Source organism: Musca domestica, unplaced genomic scaffold (assembly GCF_030504385.1).
Source record: "Musca domestica strain aabys unplaced genomic scaffold, Musca_domestica.polishedcontigs.V.1.1 5, whole genome shotgun sequence".
Taxonomy (NCBI): Eukaryota; Metazoa; Arthropoda; class Insecta; order Diptera; family Muscidae; genus Musca; species Musca domestica.
In genome coordinates this window covers 9615142-9636186 of record NW_026712346.1, presented here as the reverse complement: position 1 = coordinate 9636186, position 21045 = coordinate 9615142, and the positions used below count along the sequence as shown (strand labels likewise).

General features: G+C 35.6%; 1 protein-coding gene across 2 annotated transcripts in view; it reads right to left on the bottom strand.

Moving 5' to 3' along the window:
• LOC101895394 (serine/threonine-protein kinase haspin homolog) overlaps nucleotides 1-21045 on the bottom strand; it is a 147791-nt gene that overhangs the window by 25211 nt on the left and 101535 nt on the right. For both annotated transcript variants that reach the window (XM_059128045.1, XM_059128046.1), the window contains exon 2: nucleotides 16057-16691. In XM_059128045.1, the coding sequence (XP_058984028.1) occupies nucleotides 16057-16691 (635 nt within the window). The remainder of the gene's footprint in view (nucleotides 1-16056; nucleotides 16692-21045) is intronic.

Sequence of the window (21045 nt, the reverse complement as noted above, 5' to 3'; positions counted from 1 at the left end):
GCGAGATACTCAAAAGAATTCCACAAGATATTGTGACAAATAATAAAAGAAAACTATCAGGTTTCGTTCTCTAATTTTCGAATAAAAGCAACTTAAACTAATTTGCTCATTTCCAATTTATTGGTAGATGTTGCACGTAAATGGTCTTCCTAGATCTGGAACCAATATTTCCCAAAGACCCATAATCTCTCAGAAGTGGCAAAAAATTAACATTTATTATTGGTTTTTGACTGAAACGCATCTATATGAGATACAGCTATTTGACTATATTCTTCAACTAAATCAGCGTTAACGAAATAGTCAGAAGTGAGTCTTTCCTGTATTTGTGAATTCTCCAAAAAGTCACTGGAATGGTCATTTTCGTATTTTGTCTACAAAAGTTGGCAAACTATTTCACAGATTGAATATTTTTGGATGGCCATGCGAAACTGCTTGGCTTTTGCAATGTGCGGTAACCCCCATTCAAATGTGCGTGCGGATCGGGCGATAATTACGACCTGCTGACAATTTTGCAGTTTTTTGGTCCATTTCAACCCCTAAATATATGGTGATCATCTCCAAAAAAGTAGGCTTCTATTCTGACCCTCATTTTATCCCCATGCAAAATTTCGTAAGGATCGGGCCATAAATGCGATCTGTATATGATATATTGATATCCTAACTACTTAGTTTTGTTAGCTGTAGAAATATTACCAAATGTTTAATTCAAAATGAAAATATGCCAAAAATATGACAAAATTGAAAAAATATGAGAAAATTTACAAAATCAATATTTTCATCTTTAGAGAGATATTTTTATGCGATTTTTTAGGCGTTTTTTCTTTTCTGCCAAAAGGCCATTCTGAATTAATGAGAACTGTCGAAATCAGTTCAGCCGTTCTCGACATAAAAAAGATCTTTCAAGCATATCTTCTTTGATAGACATATATATCGCACATATTTTGCTATATATTCGATTTGTTGGATCTTAACATCAATGTAAAGATCAGAAGTAACCTTGTCATGGCTTTGTGGTTTCGCCGGGATTTAAAATATTCGCGGTGTAATGAAAAATTTTGAATTTTTTCAACAAAAAAGATATGGTCTATTTTAGCCGCTAATTATTATCCGATGACCATCCAAATTGGTAGGCTTCTTCCCCGCTCTAAAATCTAGCTACATGCGAAATGCGATTGGTCTATAATTGCGACCTGTATAGCTACTGCAAAATACGACACTTTTTCAGTATTTGGTCCATTTCAACCCCTAAACATTTGGCGATCATCTCCAAAAGAAATAGGGTTCTATTCTGACATTAACCCCACCTACATTTTAAATTTCGTGAAGATCGGGCCATAATTGCGACCTGTAGAGTGATTACAAAATAACATGGACAGACGGACGGATGAACATACATAGCTAGATCAACTCAGCTCGGCGAGCTAGGAAGATCCATATATACTTTCCTATATTGGAAACCAATATTTCGAGGTGTTACATAAATTCTGGCCCAATCAAACTTGTAATACCCCCAAAACATAGTGTTGGGGGTATTATAAAAAAAAAGGAAAATAATATGCAATATAAAAGATTACTATTGTACATTTTAAAAGTCAAAATGAAAATGTTCAAATTTCAAATTTTTACGCGTTTTTTTTTTTTGGATTTTATTCTTTTCTGCCAAGAGGCAATTCCGAATTTGTCTAAATAGTTAAAATCAGACCGGCGGTCTTTATGTTATAAGAGTAGTAACTAACACAACTTTTTTTTACATATAGATAGATAGATTTAAAAGTAGGCGCGTTCCTCAGCCCCTAAATAAGTACTTAGGGTTGGATGGAAAGCCAACAGCATCTCATGTAATAATTCTCAAACCGATATCTTCACTATTTTGGCAAATATAAAGATTTTAGACAAATCGTAATAGTCGGCGTAAAAGGAGGCGTGGTCAATATTTTTTTCTTTAAAAACCTAACTCGGGGTATGACGAACGTTTGTACAAAAATTTATGCAAATCGGTCCAGCCGTTTCCAACTGATTCCGTTACCAACAAACAACAATTGATTTTTATATATATAGATTTTGAATTCGAATATTAATACCAATTTATTTAATTGACTTGATTTCTTGAGAACTGAAATTGATGGCGGGTTACATGGAAGTGTAGTACCGAATTATGTGGTGGCGAAACGGAATAGATGATACCGAAATAATTTAATGTGGTCACACCAAAGTTAAAAGATAATTACTTTTTCAAAATCGTTAAAAAATCACGAAAAAAGAGATCTCATTGCAACAATTCTCAAAACGGGAAAATATCGAAAATCAGTAAAATACCAAATATAAAGGGTGCAAAATAGTAGAGCGAATGGGACTTTTAGTAAGAAAAGGATTTATATTCTTCCAAAAATTCTTCCTGAACATTTAGATACCTTAAATCGCTTTTCAGGTCATGATATCGATCATAAATAACCATCGTATGATTTAAGCCATTTTTGGAGTCTTCGCCACTTTCTTCTATTTTTGGCCCTTATTTGGCATCTTTGTTTCTAAGGGGGTAGAGAACCTCTTCGCATAAAATTTTCGGAATAGGGCCCATATTGGTCTTGACCACTAAAAAATTGTATTTATGCTACCCTGGGGTAAGGAACCATCGTACAGATAATTGCCACATAGAAATTTATTCATCTATAGTCACCAAATTGGAGTATCCCCAAGTCCACTTTCACATCTAATGTGTGGTCAGAAAAGAAAAATTTGTATTCTATTGAATTTGAAACCCCCAAGAGAATATTGGTTGGGAACGTAGATTTGGGATATACATCTATATGAAATAAATTGTGAAAATATGGACAAATTACAAATATAAGAAAGTAGCACGGGACCGAATATTTGTTGAATCTTCATTGAATTAAACTATGATGAAAAATATGTACTTTATGGGGTCTCTAACTTACAATTTAAATGGCAAATAAAATTAATTCCCTCTTACGGTAATGGGTGTAAAATAGTAATTATATTTGACTATTCTGAAATCAGTCTGACCTCAATTATGAGGTGGATAAAACTATTTTTACTTGTTTAAATCACGTGATTTTTTTTCAGTTTGACATGCTCTGTTGTTCTGCTATATTTTCGTCTCTAATTGTCATCTTGGATTATAAGGGGTGAAGAAAGTTTCCAATGTAGGTCGATGTTTCGCATTTTACCATATTTCAAAGGATTTGGCTAAAAATGTGTATTTGGGGGTGAAAATCTTACACAAAAATTTCAACATATCTACAAATTTTAGAATTTTCTCCATGTAATAGTACACCCTCAAGTCCACCTTTTGGCGGACAAACAGACCGACATGGTTAGGGGGACTTATGAGGACTCTAATGCACAATCTGAGGTGCTAATGAGTTTAAAAAAGTAATTAACTTTTGCTTTTCTTAAATCAATTAGCCCTCAATTATGAGGTGTACAAAGTACAGTAAATTCCAAATTACTGCTCATTTGACTAAAAATTAAAAACTAATCGACCAGTACGTGAACATTTATAACATTCATATCTTTGAATAATTATGCTTTGACAAATATGCATAATAGACAAAAACTAGGGGCCGGCAACGCGGACCCGGCCAGCTAGTATATATATATATATATATATATATATATATATATATATAAGTCCCCCTATATATATATATATATATATATATATATATATATATAAATCAATTGTTGTTCGTTGGTAATGGAATCAGTTGAGAATGACTGGACCGATTGGCATTATATTTTTTACAAACGTTCGTCATAACCCAAGTTAGGTTTCTAAAGAAAAAAATATATTGACCACGCCTACTTTTACGCCCACTACTTTCATTTATCTAAAATCCAAAATAATGAAGATATCGGTTTTTTATTTTTATTTAAATTATTACGCGACATACTGTTGACTTTGCCCCCAATCCTAAGTATTTATTTGTGGGCTGAGGAACTGACCACACCTACTTTTTAATCTATGTATAAATCAATTGTTGTTCGTTGGTAATGGAATCAGTTGAGAATGACTGGACCGATTTGCATTATATTTTTTACAAAAGTTCGTCATGACCCAAGTTAGGTTTCTAAAGAAAAAAATATATTGACCACGCCTACTTTTACGCCCACTACTTTCATTTATCTATTTATTTATTTATTTAAATTATTACGCGACATACTGTTGACTTTGCCCCCAATCCTAAGTATTTATTTGTGGGCTGAGGAACTGACCACGCCTACTTTTTAATCTATGTATAAACCAATTGTTGTTCGTCGGTATTTGAATCAGTTGAGACCGGCAGAAAGTATTTGGATATTTTTTTAAATGTTCGTGCTACCCCGATTTAGGTTTTTATGCAAAGAAAAAGTGACCACGCCCAATTTTGCGGCCATTTTTTCGATTTATCTAAAATCCTAATAGTTGCCAAAATCATGAAGATATCTCTTTCACAGTTAGTATACGACGTAATCTTGATTCTCCCTCCAACCCTAGGCATCTGTTTGGGGTCAGAGGAACTGGCCACACCTACTTCTTTAAATTTATAAATACCTATACAATTTAAAAAAATGTAGTAACACGTCAGTTGAGAATTGTTGGGCCGATTTGACTCAAATTTTCTTTTGGTTATTTGTAAATTTTTTTAGAAAAATCGCGGAACTGAAAAAGTTGACTGTTCTATTATAATATGGAATTTTGTGTAGAATTGTTTCAAAATGCCTTTTGGAATTTAAAATTCTTATTGGAAAAACCAAAAAGTTGAGTAATTTTCATATTTTCAAAAATGCCGTTATATGGTTGGCATACCAAAATTTTATATTTTGATTAAAAAATACTTTTCAAAGCATCAAAACATTTAAAATCTCAACGTACCGTTATTGCCGGTATTGATTTCACAATACCGAAAACTTTAAATGTCAAATTACAGATAATTCGGTAGAAATTATAACAAAAACATGCAAAAGGGCGATTTTTTAGTGGTATTATTATACCTAAACGAACCAAAGATTAACCTAAATATTTCGCCTTCATTGCGACTTCAACGAACGGCCGCATACACAGACGGATATAGTTAAATTGACATAAACACCTTACAACATGATTTTCAAAATGTTGCGAATTTAAAATTACTTTTGATTTGGAAAATTTTGCTAAGACCTTTATAATACTGATAGTTGAGGTTTGAAAAATTCATGAAACACGATGATATAACGCATATAAAGGGGTACTAGGAAATAGAAAATAAATCATAAAGTAGACTTTTGTTGTGATTTTTTATTTTTTATACCCTCCACCAAAAAAGTATGGAGGGTATATTAAATTCGTCATTCCGTTTGTAACTCATCGAAATAATCATTTTAGACCCAACAAAGTATATATATTCTTGATCAGCGTAAAATTCTAAGACGATTTAGCCCTGTCCATCCGTCTGTCCGTCTGTTGTAATCACGCTACAGTCTAAACGAATTAAGATTGGAAGCTAAAATTTTGCACAGATCTCTCTTTTGTCTGCAGGCAGGTCAAGTTCGAAGATGGGCTATATCGGTCCACGATATCGTATAGCCCCCATATAACGGTACCCCCGATATTCGGTATTTTGATAATGCTAGCCTCATTTTTCAATAGAATTGTCTGAAAATCCACACAAGTAGTTCCTTGTGGGTACTTTATACCTCGGCAGAGAAATATCTATATAGGTCCACAATATCGTATAGCCTCCATATAACGGTACCCCCCGGTATTCGGCATTTTGATGATTTTAGCCACATTTTCAATGGAATTGTCTGAAATTCCACAAAAGGAGTCCCTTGTGAGCATTTTACCCCCTGAGTGAGAATTGTCTATACAGGTCCACGATACCGTACATCCCCCATATAACGGTACCCCCGATATTCGGTATTTTGATGATTTTACCTACATTTTTCAACGGAATTGTCTGAAAATCCACACAAGGAGTTCCTTGTGGGTACTCTATACCTCGGCAGAGAATTATGTTAATAGGTCCACAATATCGTATAGCCCCCATATAACGGTACCCCCACGGTATTCGGTATTTTGGTGATTTTAGCCACATTTTTCAATGGAATTGTCTGAAATTCCACAAAAGGAGTTCCTTGTGGGTACTTTATACCCCTTCAAAAAGAATTGTCTATATAGGTCCACCATATCGTATATCCCCCATATAACTGTACCCCCCGATATTCGGTATTTTGATGATGTTAGCCACATTTTTCAATGGAATTGTCTTAAAATCCACACAAGTAGTTCCTTGTGAGTACTTTACCCCCTGAGAGAGAATTGTCTATACAGGACCACGATATCGTATATCCCCCATATAACGGTACCCCCCGATTTTCGGTATTTTTATGATTTTACCCACATTTTTCATCGAAATTGTCTGAAAATCCACACAAGGAGTTCCTTGTGGGTACTTTATACCTCAGCAGAGAATTATCTATATAGGTCCACGATATTGTATAGCCCTCATATAACGGTACCCCCGATATTCGGTATTTTGAGGTTTTTAGCCATATTTTTCACATATGTTAACTCCATATAGGTTAACGATAACGTATAGCTGCCATATAACGGTACCCCGCGATATTCGGTATTTTGATGATTTGAGCCACATTTTCCAATCGTATTGTCTGAAAATCCACACACGGAGTTCTTTGTGAGCACTTTACCCCTGAAACGGAATTGCCTATATAGGTCCACAATATCGTATATCCCCCATATAATGGTACTCCCCTATATTCGGTATTTTGATGATTTTAGCCACTTTTCCCAATGGAATTATCAGAAAATCTACACAAGGAGTTCCTTGTAAGTACTTTACAGGCAGACAGTCTTTATAGGTCCACAATATCGTATATCCCCCCATATATCGGCACCTTCCTATATTAGATATTTTAAAGATTTTAAAAGAATTTTTAATGGATTTTATTTTTTTGAAAAATTTCTAATTAGCGGTATGTCATTAAACGATGTGACACGACGGACCCATCTGGCAACGCCATAACTTTTGACAGAGATGTCACATCGCTTAATGACATACCGCGTTTGAAGCGTCAGTCCAAGCAGATTTTTACCATAAAAGTGAGAGAAGTGCGCCTTCTAAGAACACCATTAAGCGTTTATATGAAAAATTTTCGACTGCCAAGGCTCTTTCTAATCTGAAGAGGCCATATAAAAGTCGACCAAGGCGATCGGCCGAGAATATCGGTGCCGTACGAGCCAGTGTTGAGAGGTCCCCAAGAACATCCCAAAAACACCGTTCTCAGCAGTTGGGCATGGCTCGATCCACTTTACAACGGATTATTCGCATTGATTTGCATTTGTTCCCGTACAAAATTCATTTGACGCAAAGAATGTTGCCTGCGGACAAGCCTCGTCGATTGGAATGGGCCCAAAGAGTCATGGGTCCGTCGAATATGGGCAACCCTGTATATATATATATATATATATATATATATATATATATATATATATATATATATATATATATATATATAAATCAATTGTTGTTCGTTGGTAATGGAATCAGTTGAGAATGACTGGACCGATTTGCATTATATTTTTTACAAACGTTCGTCATAACCCAAGTTAGGTTTCTAAAGAAAACAATATATTGACCACGCCTACTTTTACGCCCACTACTTTCATTTATCTAAAATCGTTATATTTGCCAAAATAATGAAGATATCGGTTTTTTATTTTTATTTAAATTATTGCGCGACATACTGTTGACTTTGCCTCCAATCCTAAGTATTTATTTGTGGGCTGAGGATCTGACCACGCCTACTTTTTAAACTATGTATAAACCAATTGTTGTTCGTTGGTATTTGAATCAGTTGAGACCGGCTGAAAGTATTTGGATATTTTTTTAAATGTTCGTCCTACCCCGATTAGGTTTTTATGCAAATAAAAAGTGACCACGCCGATTTATCTAAAATCCTAATAGTTGCCAAAATCATGAAGATATCTCTTTCACAGTTAGTATACGACGTAATCTTGATTCTCACCCTAGGCATCTGTTTGGGGTCAGAGGAACTGGCCACACCTACTTCTTTAAATTTATAAATACCTATACAATTTAAAAAAAGTAGTAACACGTCAGTTGAGAACTGCTGGGCCGATTTGACTCAAATTTTCTTTTGGTTATTTGTATTTTTTTTAAAAAAATTGCGGAACTGAAAAAATTGACTGTTCTATTATAATATGGAATTTTGTGTAGAATTGTTTCAAAATGCCTTTTGGAATTTAAAATTCTTATTGAAAAAACCGAAAAAGTTGAGTAATTTTGCATATTTTCTATACATGCCGTTATATGGTTGGCATACCAAAATTTTATATTTTTATTAAAAAATACTTTTCAAAGCATCAAAACATTTAAAATCTCAACGTACCGTTATTGCCGGTATTGATTTCACAATACCGAAAACTTTAAATGTCAAATTACAGATAATTCGGTAGAAATTATAAAAAAAACATGCAAAAGGGCGATTTTTTAGTGGTATTATTATACCTAAACGAACCAAAGATTAACCTAAATATTTCGCCTTCATTGCGACTTCAACGAACGGCCGCATACACAGACGGATATAGTTAAATTGACATAAACACCTTACAACATGATTTTCAAAATGTTGCGAATTTAAAATCACTTTTGATTTGGAAATTTTTGCTAAGACCTTTATAATACTGATAATTGAGGTTTAAAAAATTCATGAAATACGATGATATAAAGGGGTACTAGGAAATATAAAGGGGTACTAGGAAATAGAAAATAAATCATAAAGTGGACTTTTGTTGTGATTTTTTATTTTTTATACCCTCCACTAAAAAAAGTATGGAGGGTATATTAAGTTCGTCATTCCGTTTGTAACTCATCGAAATAATCATTTTAGACCCAACAAAGTATATATATTCTTGATCAGCGTAAAATTCTAAGACGATTTAGCCCTGTCCGTCCGTCTGTCCGTCTGTTGTAATCACGCTACAGTCTAAACGAATTAAGATAGGAAGCTAAAATTTTGCACAGATCTCTCTTTTGTCTGCAGGCAGGTCAAGTTCGAAGATGGGCTATATCGGTCCACGATATCGTATAGCCTCCATATAACGGTACCCCCGATATTCGGTATTTTGATAATGCTAGCCACATTTTTCAATAGAATTGTCTGAAAATCCACACAAGTAGTTCCTTGTGGGTACTTTATACCTCGGCAGAGAAATATCTATATTGGTCCACAATATCGTATAGCCTCCATATAACGGTACCCCCCGGTATTCGGCATTTTGATGATTTTAGCCACATTTTTCAATGGAATTGTCTGAAATTCCACAAAAGGAGTCCCTTGTGAGCATTTTACCCCCTGAGAGAGAATTGTCTATACAGGTCCACGATGTCGTACATCCCCCATATAACGGTACCCCCACGGTATTCGGTATTTTGATGATTTTAGCCACATTTTTTAATGGAATTGTCTGAAATTCCACAAAAGGAGTTCCTTGTGGGTACTTTATACCCCCTCAAAAACAATTGTCTATATAGGTCCACGATATCGTATATCCCCCATATAACTGTACCCCCAATATTCGTATTTTGATGATGTTAACCACATTTTTCAATGGAATTTTCTTAAAATCCACACAAGTAGTTTCTTGTGAGTACTTTACCCCTGAGAGAGAATTGTCTATACAGGTCCACGATATCGTATATCCCCCATATAACGGTACCCCTCCGATATTCGGTATTTTGATGATTTTACCTACATTTTTCAACGGAATTGTCTGAAAATTCACACAAGGAGTTCCTTGTGGGTACTTTATACCTCGGAAGAGAATTATCTTAATAGGTCCACAATATCGTTTAGCCCCCATATAACGGTACCCCCACGGTATTCGGTATTTTTAAGATTTTACCCACATTTTTCATAGAAATTGTCTCAAAATCAAAAGGAGTTCCGTGTGGGTACTTTATACCTCAGCAGAGAATTATCTATATAGGTCAACGATATTGTATAGCCCTCATATAACGGTACCCCGATATTCGGTATTTTGAGGTTTTTAGCCATATTTTTCAACGGAATGGTCACAAGGGGTTCTTTGTGAGCACTTTACCCCCCGACAGAGAATTCTCCATATAGGTTAACGATAACGTATAGCTGCCATATAACGGTACCCCGCGATATTCGGTACTTTGATGATTTGAGCCACATTTTCCAATCGTATTGTCTGAAAATCCACACACGAAGTTCTTTGTGAGCACTTTACCCCTGAAACGGAATTGTCTATATAGGTCCACAATATCGTACATCCCCCATATAACGGTACTCCCCTATATGGAATGGAATTATCAGAAAATCTACACAAGGAGTTCCTTGTAAGTACTTTACAGGCAGACAGTCTTTATAGGTCCACAATATCGTATATCCCCCCATATATCGGCACCTTCCTATATTAGATATTTTAAAGATTTTAAAAGAATTTTTAATGGATGTTATTTTTTTGAAATTTTTCTAATTAGTTCCAAATGGTGGAGGGTATTCAAAGTTCGGCCCGGCCGAACTTACTGCTTTTTTACTTGTTTTATTTATGATAGTTAAATTAAAGTCATATTGCCAGGATTTTAATTTAGAAATTACTATCGATTCTGAGGTCCAAACCTCCAAAAAAAATTGATAGATATGGAAATAATCCATTCAATGAGAACTCAAAATGCCAAATTCATTGGGACTGCAATCAGTGAAACACCGAATATGAAGAAGCACTGTAATATGCGGACTTTACAAAATAGTGGAGCGAATTGAAAATTTAGTAAGGATTCATATCCTCGGAAAATTCTTCCGAACGTTATACGTTATACGGGAAGAATGCGCTATCGTCAGTAATTACACTGCGGGAAACTACACTTGGGAAATTGTTCGGTTGGTAGATAAAAATCCAAAAAGGCGATTTTCGGGTCATACGTTTATAGGGTCCATTTTATATGGCTTAACCATACACAAGGAACCTCAAATATTTTGCTCTATATTCAAAATACAAAAATTACGATAGTGTTTTAAATTTGATACAGTCCTAGAGGTTACATGAAGTATCATTTGTACAAAATATGTAACAGGTCGGTCTACATTGTGATATAGCCCCCCTCAAATGATATAGCTCCTTTCAAATTCCTCAAATGTTGTTAATTTAAGATTTTAGAAAGAACAACACATTCTTTCAAATAATAATAAGTATTGGACCACGCTTTGATGTATCCCTTATATGAAGGTGTCCGCTGATTTCAGCTATTTCCAGGGTCTTAGTCACATTTTCAATTGATTTTACCCTTATTTGGCATCTTAGCTTCTAAAGGGGTAAAAGACCTGTTCGCGGAAATTTTTCAATGTCAATGTTTCGGAGAAGCGCCCATATAAAAGTACCTCCCGATTTTCCAATTTCGAGGGTTTTGACTATTTTAAGTATATATGATGTATATTTTTTTTAATATATGTGATTTATTATTTAGGTTTTTAACTCTCATATATATATATATATATATATATATATATATATATATATATATATATATATATATATATATATATATATATATATATATATTATAGTTTTCCGATTAGAACTCATTAACTCGGGAATAACGAACTTCTACAAATTTTACATTGAGCACATTATATTACGAACAATATTTTTACTCGATTTAGCGAAAACAAGGCCAAAATGTGAATGAGAGTTAGCGATGCTATGTTGATGTCTACTCAGCGACGGAATGAGAAAAAATTATAAGTGTTAATTGAGCGAGGACCTTTGTGACACTGTAAAACCCCTGATCACATTTTAAAATGTGTGTACAATGGGTACAACAAAATAATATAAATCAGGTCTCCAATATTGAAAATATTCACGAAGAGGCGATATAAAAAAAAGCAGTTAAAAAACTGTAAGTTCAGCCGGGCCGAACTTTTAATACTCTCCACCATTTGGTACAAATTTGGCAATTTCCAAAAAATTAAAATGCAATAAAAATTCTGTTAAAATCATAAAAATACCGAATATAACCTTATGTCGGGGTCTGTAATATAAAAAATAATAATACAAAAAAAAAAAAAATACAAAATACACAAACAAAAATTAAATTTTGTTCCGTTGAAGTCAACAAAAATAGAATTCAGTTCCAGTACTAACGTGCAGTTGAAATACACTGTTTTGATGGCACACACGCGATCTTTCAATGAAATGTACAATGATCATTTTGTATGAATGCTGCAAACCTTTTAAGGTTTGAATAGTCGTCGGCTTATTCGCTTAAAAAAACTGAAAGAAAAAAATCTAATGTTGTTAAATCGCACGATCCAGGCGTCCAATTCTGGTCTCCAAAACGGGAAATGACTGATGCAGGAATTGAATTGTTTCAAAGGACTGAATGGTTATCTTATGACGACATAAAACAATATTGACTGTTTGCCCTTGACCTCATTTTTGTAAAAAAGTCCAATAATTCCTCAAGCGCAAAAACAACACCATATATAGTGAAATTTTGAGGGTGCATTTTCGTGTTGTCTCTCCATTCACAATGAGAATGCGTTGTTCATTTGTGGAATCCAAATTTTAAACAATGGCACTTTGAATAGCTCCAAATTTAAAAATTGCGTCCTAATTGGGACTCCCTATAGTTTGACTTTTTCTAATAAGTAGGAGGATATAAAACACAAACAAACACACTCATTAATTGATGAAAAGTATTAAAACAAAGTTGAACTTTAAATTCCTCAGTAACTACTGAACCGAATTTGATCGTTTTTGATTCCGCATAAATCTGATACCAGTCGAACAAAATATATGAAAATAACTGAGGCGTTCGTTTAAATGTTACAGAATCTTGACCAGAAAAAAGACGATTCTAAATAACTATTCGGTGTACCATTTAGGAACAGAAGACAAACATGCAATTTATGTTGTTACACAAAGAATGCAGACAGGATTACTAGACAACGAGAGGCAGAGTCAACATTTTTCAGAATACGAGGGCGGTTCGGAAAATTCTTAGCCTATCAATGAAAGAGAATAGTTAGTTTTTCAAAAATATTTTTATTTTTTAATATAATCTCCTGAAACTTCAATACACTTAGTCTAGCAATTCTATCCCTTGATTAAAATAGTTTTCCTGAAGGTCTTCAAAATAGTGGTTCACAATTGTAATTGCATCTTCATTTGAGGTAAAACGCTTGCAAGCAAGGATTTTTTTTAGATAAAAGCCACTGGTATCTAAATAAGGAGAATAAGGTGGGCGGTCAAGCAACTCGTACTTTAATTCGTCAATTTTAGCCATTGTTAAACCACTCTTGTGCACTGGTGCGTTGTCATGATGAAAAATTATTTTTTTGTGTTGTAAGCCATGACGTTTTTCTCGTCGATCGTTTAATACCAAATCATGCACTTTGGCTACAATTTCTGTTTTAGTTGCTGTTTTTGGACGTCCACTACGTGGTTCATCTTCAATGCTTGTACGACCACGTTTAAATTCAGCAAACCAATTTTTCACTGTTGCATATAAAGAAGCACTTTCAACTAACACATTCACCATATTATTATGAATATCTTGTCCCGATAAAATTTTTTTTATGTAAATATATTGTAAACAAAATTGCGGATGCATCTTTTGCCAGATCAAAACAAAATTTAACATGTGTTCATATTGGAAGTTTCCAAAACACTTAACATTTTTCTGTTTATACCGCGCTTTTTGCAGTAGGCTAGGCGTGAGTGATCTCAGGTAATTTTCGCAAACAAATAAATACAACGATCGGGTTTCTATTATACATCAAAAATTTGCCATCCCAAACTAGATTCCTGCTCCAACACAGGAAACAATCACTCCAACTGGCTGTGGACAACCATCCGTGTTTGATAATAATGTACTTGATCGACATTGGCACCCAACAACAACCCCTAGTTTGATTCGGGTGTGTCTCTGCCAACGCACAGAGGGGTATATCAAAAAATAACGGAGGTTTATGGTACCCAGTAAGGAAAAGTCAAAAGTCGGGTGGGGCCGACTATACAGGGTGAGATAAAAAAACTGCAACAAAGTCAAACGCCATAATTTTTACATTTGTATACCCTCCATCATAGTATGGAGGGTACATTAAGTTTGTCATTCCGTTTTTAACACCTCGAAGTATATATATTCTTGATCAGCATAAAATTCTATGTCGATTTAGCAATGTCCGTCCGTCTGTGGAAATCACTCTAGCTTCCGAACGAAATAAAGTAGGTTGATACAATTTTACTCAAATGTGTATTATGTCTGCAGGATTTTTGGTATTGAAAATGTGCCATGCAGATCCACGTCTTCGTATAGCCCCCATATAACGGTACTTCCCGATATGAGGTATTTTGATGATTTTAGCGACATTACTTACTGGAATTGTTTCAAAGTTGGTACTTAAAGTTCGTAATAGATACTACGGCTAAAGACAGAAAATGGGCCATGTAGGTCCACGTCTTCATATAGCCCCCATATAACGGTACCCCCAATATTCGGTATTTTTTAATGATTTTAGAGACATTATTTACAGGAATTGTTTCAAATTTGGAATTTTAAGTTCGTAATGGATACTACACCCTAAAACAGAAAATGAGCCATGTAGGTCCACGTCTTCGTATAGCCCCCATATAACGGAACCTCCCGATATTAGGTATTTTGATGACTTTACAGACATTATTTACCGGAACTATTTCAAATTTATTATTTGAAATTCCTAATGAATACTACAACCTATGACAGAAAATTGTCTGTGGTACCATATAACGGTACCACCGATATTAGGTATTTAGATGATTTTAGCGACATTATTTACCTGAATTATTTCAAATTTCGCATTTGAAGTTCGTAATGGATAATACAGCCTATAACAGAAAATTGTCTGTACAGGTCCACGTTTTATAACCCCCATGGTACCTCCCTTCGGTATTTTTATGAATTTAGCTACATTATAAACAGATTTTTTTCAAGTTTCGCATTTGAATATTGTAAGAGCTTGTGACAAAACTCGTCGTCGTATAGACCTTAACAGAATTTTTAACGGAGTTTTTTTTTTTTGAAAATTGCCAAATTTGTACCAAATGGTGGAGGGTATTCAAAGTTCGTGTCGGCCGAACTTACAGCTTTTTTATTGAATAAGTTTAGATTTGTTAGAAATGGTCACCTTTGGCACGAATTATGGCCTTCAAACGGCCAATAAAACCGTCACACGCTGCCCAAGTGTTGCTTTGCGGTATTTTGACCCATTCCCGGCGAAGCGGGGACAACGAATGTTTTCTCATCGGAGAAAACTAAATTCGGCAGTTCACCACTTCCGGCCAAGCGAAGCAACTTTTTAGCTATTTTGATTTTTCAATATTTACCGAATGGAATATTGCGATATGTATATACGTTCACGAGCCATTTTTCGGCCGCTGCGACGTGGGTTTCGGTCAAGTACCTTCTTTACTTTTCGAACCATTTCGTCGGGCTACGCTACCAGTATCACGGTAACGAGCGGTGGTACGAGACACAAAAGATTTATTCACATTAAAATGCTGGAGTGCTCTAACGATATCCACTTGTGTTTTTTTAGCCAAATATAAAGAAAGCACACTATCACAAATAACTTTGTTCTGGAAAATTCTCACCATAATGAGCTGTCACTGGAAAACCGCTGTCGGACGAGTGGCTTAGAAATTATAGCAGTCTGAATTTGGTTGCAGTTTTTTTATCTCACCCTGTATTTACCTAACATCAGTTTGTGGTATTGATCCAGCACAGAACCATCAAATATTAATCTAATTAACTTCTTCAATCAAAATTACGCAATTTGTAAATTTCAGAACGAATTTTCCAACTTACATCTAACAAAATCAAATTATGCTAAATTTCGAGTTTTTCCGAAATTTTATAGTAAATAAATGAAACGAAGGTAAACCCGTAAAATTGTAATCAAAAAAAAAAATTGCCGAGGCAAAGCAGAACGTTATTCGTCTTTTTAACCGTTATATATTATACTAACCTGAAGGCAATGACTGCGTTCGACGCCATGTATTCAAAGATTTTCTCCATTTTCCTGGTTGCAAGGTAATTCCTTTGTTCATTATTTGGGAACTTATAGATGGTGAGTTTCTACTTCCTCGTGTTACAATATTACTGTCAAAGCACACATTTTTGAGCGCTCGATTAACATTTTTGTTTTGTAACACCAATGATAAAGGTGACCCCAGCTGAAGTTTGTTATTTGAACTTTTCTTTTGTAATGACACTACATTTTCGGCTAAGGATGGATGAAGGTCATTTTTATAACTCGAAGCGACATCGAAGGATATAGATTCGACAGAATTTTCTCGCCGTTTTTGATTCGGGGAGTCCCAATTTCCTATGGGCGACAAAGCACATTTAAATGGATTCTTAAAAACATCCCCTCTCGATGGAGTAGAAACAGAATCAATGGTCTTCTCGATTTTGTCTTTGTGCAAATGTGACTTGCCAAATTGAAGTACATTTGAAGAAGGCGTTGTTGGCATATGTTGTTCCTTAAATTGCTTTTCAGATAAAGCGGTAGTTATATCAAAGCAGCTATTTTCATAACTAGAATTCAAGTTAAACGATGCATGGACATCTCTCTTCAGCAAATTCATTTCTCTTAAAGCTCTGAAAAAATAAGTAGAAAAATATTTGCAAAAATGTTTTATTAAAAATTTGTAATGTAAAAAGTGCTACAGTACCTTCAATATTGAGCGATTGTGCCTTTGTTTAAAGGCAAGCTTACATAAAAATAACTTGAAAATGAATAAAAAAACTGGTCAAATTATCTAAAGTCCCAGCGGATTTTTTTGCACATACATCTCCCAACTGAGACCACTGACAACGAAGGTGCGACTCATCCAAAGCCTGTATACAATATCTACTTACATTTACACAGCGATGGCCTAGGCCGTCAGACGTGTCCGAAATCTACCGACAATGTAAGCGAATGTTGGATGGGTCCGAAATCTACCGACATTATAAGCGAAGGCTGGATGGGTTCGAAATCTATCGACATCCGATTCAAATGCAAGTGCGATGGACACATTTTATTATATTTTGTTTGTTCTTTAGTTCTAATATGGATTTTGTAATAGCAATACGACTCATCTAAATCGGATGCTAGTTGTATGCTATTAACCACTGTTATTTCATTTTTTCCTATTGACAAAATAGTAATTAATAGTTGGCGATTATAAACACACAGATCCTTTATTTTCACATAATATAGTCTATGATAAAATTAATGGTTTCTCAAAAAAGTTCTCCCGAATTTCAAACAAAAAGGATACAAAATGCAGTAAAAGTTTAAAGCTATGTGATTTTTATGTTTTCAGAAACATTGTGATTTTACTATGACTGTTGCGAAGCAGCGAAAATAAATAAAAGGAAAAAATGAAACACAATTAATTAGAATTATTGATAATAATAATTGGCGGTTTTATTGAATGTTAGTCGAAGAACTAATATTATTTACCTTTTTAACAATGGGTGTTGCTCAATGATGTTAGCTGGACGAAAATCCGAATAACAAGCAAGTGTAAAAGTAGCGAGCAAGCCTAGATGTCACAAGAAAGGCGCGAATTGATCATATTTGCTCGTTACAATTTGTCATCACTAACTTTGAACGAAAGTTTAAAGTTGAATAAAATGGTATTTGACAAATTGAAGAAAAAGAAGAAAGAATTGTATTTTTATTTTTTTGTTAAAGTTTCCGCCGCTCTTGGAAAATCTAGCGATGTTAATTCTTAACTTATAATAAGATTGGAAATATAATTATAATAAATAAGAGGAGCATAATAAATTCTTTTTTTATTACATATGTATATATATATATATATACATATATATATATATATATATATATATATATATATATATATATATATATATATATATATATATATATATATATATATGGTCGAATAACCATCCAGACAAACGAACATTGCCTCCAAAAATCAGCTTGACAATAGAGACTGATGTTGGCTGATCATCTCTGGCTATCCTACAGTGGACAACGACCCGATATCACCCAACCAAAAATGGTTAATTGAGCCCAGGGGTACCCGGGACTCGAATAAGTCTGTGACTTTATTACCTTCGGGTACACATCAGGCCCAAGAATGAGCCCCACGTGAGCGGACTTATGGAATTCCGGATCTGCCAATTGCATCCCGGCATAATGGTCCTTGAAATATTCGGGGGCTAATTGAGATGGCGTGACCACATGCCTCAAGGACATACTTCTGCCGGAAACGCGCAGAAGTTGGGATGAATCATGAAATGATTCGCAAAGTAAGTTGGCAATAAAGATCTTGGCCAACGTTTAGAGAATTGAGCTGAAGCTTACTAGCCAGCGTTGCGGCTATGTCCAGCGCAGGGGTCCAACAGCGCTCTGACTGGTACTTTTCTATCCGGAAGGATAATATTAACCATTATTGTCGGTCCCAGCGTAACAATGGACTGAATGCACTGTATAGTCGGAACAACAAAGCTCGACGGCTTGGACGAGACTGGACAAGGAGGAGCGGACAAACTTGATTTAGAGCACTTCTTTGGAACAGACTTTTTCGAAGTGGGTATATGCGACGAGGTGGATGGACGAGACGTGAAATCTTTTTTACCCGAAGGTCGAACTTTTCCTTTGGAGAGGGACTTTTTCCTTGGATAGGGGCTTTTTCCTTGGATAGGGGCTTTTTGCCGAGGTGAAGAAGTGTATGGTGGTCACCTTTACACTTCTGACAACGATGTGGACTCAAACATTTTCGGAGGGTATGTGACCTGCCTAAACAATTGGATCAGAAATTCTCCTGTACCACAAATCGCATCCTTTTTTTCGCAGGTCAATTTAAGAAACTCGGCACATTCCCGAAGGACGTGCCTCTGTGTGCATAAAACACATTTAGGTCCCTGTTGTCGAATGGATCTGGCCACTGTGCAGTTGTAGAGGAGCAGCGGTGTCTGCGCCTGTGATCGAAAGGCCACTGAGGGATAGCTCCTGCCGGTTGGGTGGAAAATCCCTGATTTGGCGCAGGCTCTGCAGTGCAATTCTCCCGAAGCGGAGTCTGTTTGATCGGCCGTAGAGCCGGGTGAGTTGGCTGGTAGTGCCGTTACAGGTTCCCGAAGAGGAGTCGCAGCATTGCTGACCCCGCGTATATCGGTGTCCTGGGAGCCCAAAGGAATAATGTCATTCTCAATACCTCTCTCTTCATCCGACATTGAGATGTCCTCATCATAGTAAGAAAGGGAAGCGGCCATCTGACTCAAATTTTCCATCTGTGAAAAAAGTGGAGATGGCATGGGAGAGTGGTGAACATTTTAATCTTCGTCGGTCAAAATGACCAGTTTAACTACAGGTCTTCTTACGATACCGTTTTCCGATTTAATATCAGCGACGCGAACGTGACCGTCAATTCCCGGATAAACTTGGACAACGCGATCTAATTTCCACGCTGTGGGAGGTAAATCGTCTGGTTGAATATCGCGTTGCGGAAATTTCCACTTGTAACGATGATGGAGGCTCTTTAAATATTCTTCTTTTCACCGAAGGCAGAATTATTGTGAGAGCGCTTTTAATTTTCTATACCGGTTAACGATGTTCAATGGAGATTCATCTATTATGGGCTCCGGAGGAGTGAGAATCGGAGATCCTATAAGGAATGTCCAGTTGTAAGGGCTACCGTAGAGTCAAGACTATCAGTCATGGTACAGAGCGGACGAGAATTAAAGCACGCCTCAATTCTTGTGAGCAATGTAGCAAATTCTTCAAACGCATATTTGAAATTTTTAGCCATTTTTCTAAAATGAATTTTAAAGCTTTTAATCGCAGCTTCCCAAAGTCCAACCATATATGGAGCTCCAGCTGGGTTAAATCTCATTGATAAAACTTTGATCGGAGTTTATCACGAATTTCATTTAATGCTTGCTTAAATTCCCGTTCTATTTCTCGAGATGCACCAACAAAGTTAGTGCCGTTGTCCGATATGACAGTCTTTGGACATTCACTACGAGATATAAATCTATTAAATGCAGCCAGGAAGGTAGTGGTAGATAAATCCGAGGCTGGCTCTAAATGCTTTCGTAGAAAAGCACACGAAGACACAAACATACCCCTTTATAATTTTACAACATATAACTGTAAAGGATTTAATGTCGAATGGGCCAGCGAAATCGATACCTGTAGAGGTGAAAGGCCTAACCAAAACCCTTCTTTCTGGAGGCAGAGATGCCATAATTTGGGTACAAGTACGTTTCTTTGCTAAGACGCACAATTTGCAATGTCTTATGGTTGACTTAATCAGTGAAGTAGCGCGAGGAATCCAGTACTCCATGCGAAGCATACGGTGCATTAATTGGATTCCTCCATGGAGCGAATCTATATGAATTTGTTCCAACAACAATCTTGCGAATTTACTATTATAAGGTAAGAGAATAGGATGCCGTTCAGAATAGGATAGAGTCGGAAACTGCGATAGGCGTCCATTCAATCTCATTACCCCTTCTTTATCCAGAAATGGATAATATTCCTCTGAATAATATGCCATTTGAGCAAGCGCAGCAAGAGGTAATTTTACTGCAACATTCTCTTGAATGCGACATACCCTATTGGCAACGAAAGTAGACCATGTAGATGGAGTTTTTTGAAGCCAAGAAAGGATGATCGTAGAATCGGTCCAACAAAAGATATTATTAAAAGATATGTCAATTTCACTCAAAATACCCTTGACAAGTTCTGATGCTAATACAGCACCGCATAATTCTAAGCGAGATAGGGAAATGGACTTAAGCAGAGCTACTTTTGTTTTGCAAGTCAGCAAATTTGTGAAAATTTCCCATTTGAAGCGGGTATGCCTTTTCCGAGGCATCGGAAAAGACATGAAGTTCGACATGGCAAAGAGGTGAATATTTGACCCAACGAGGAATAGATATGGAATTAACACCCTGATAGGAAAACACAAATTTTTCCCATTCGCGTTCT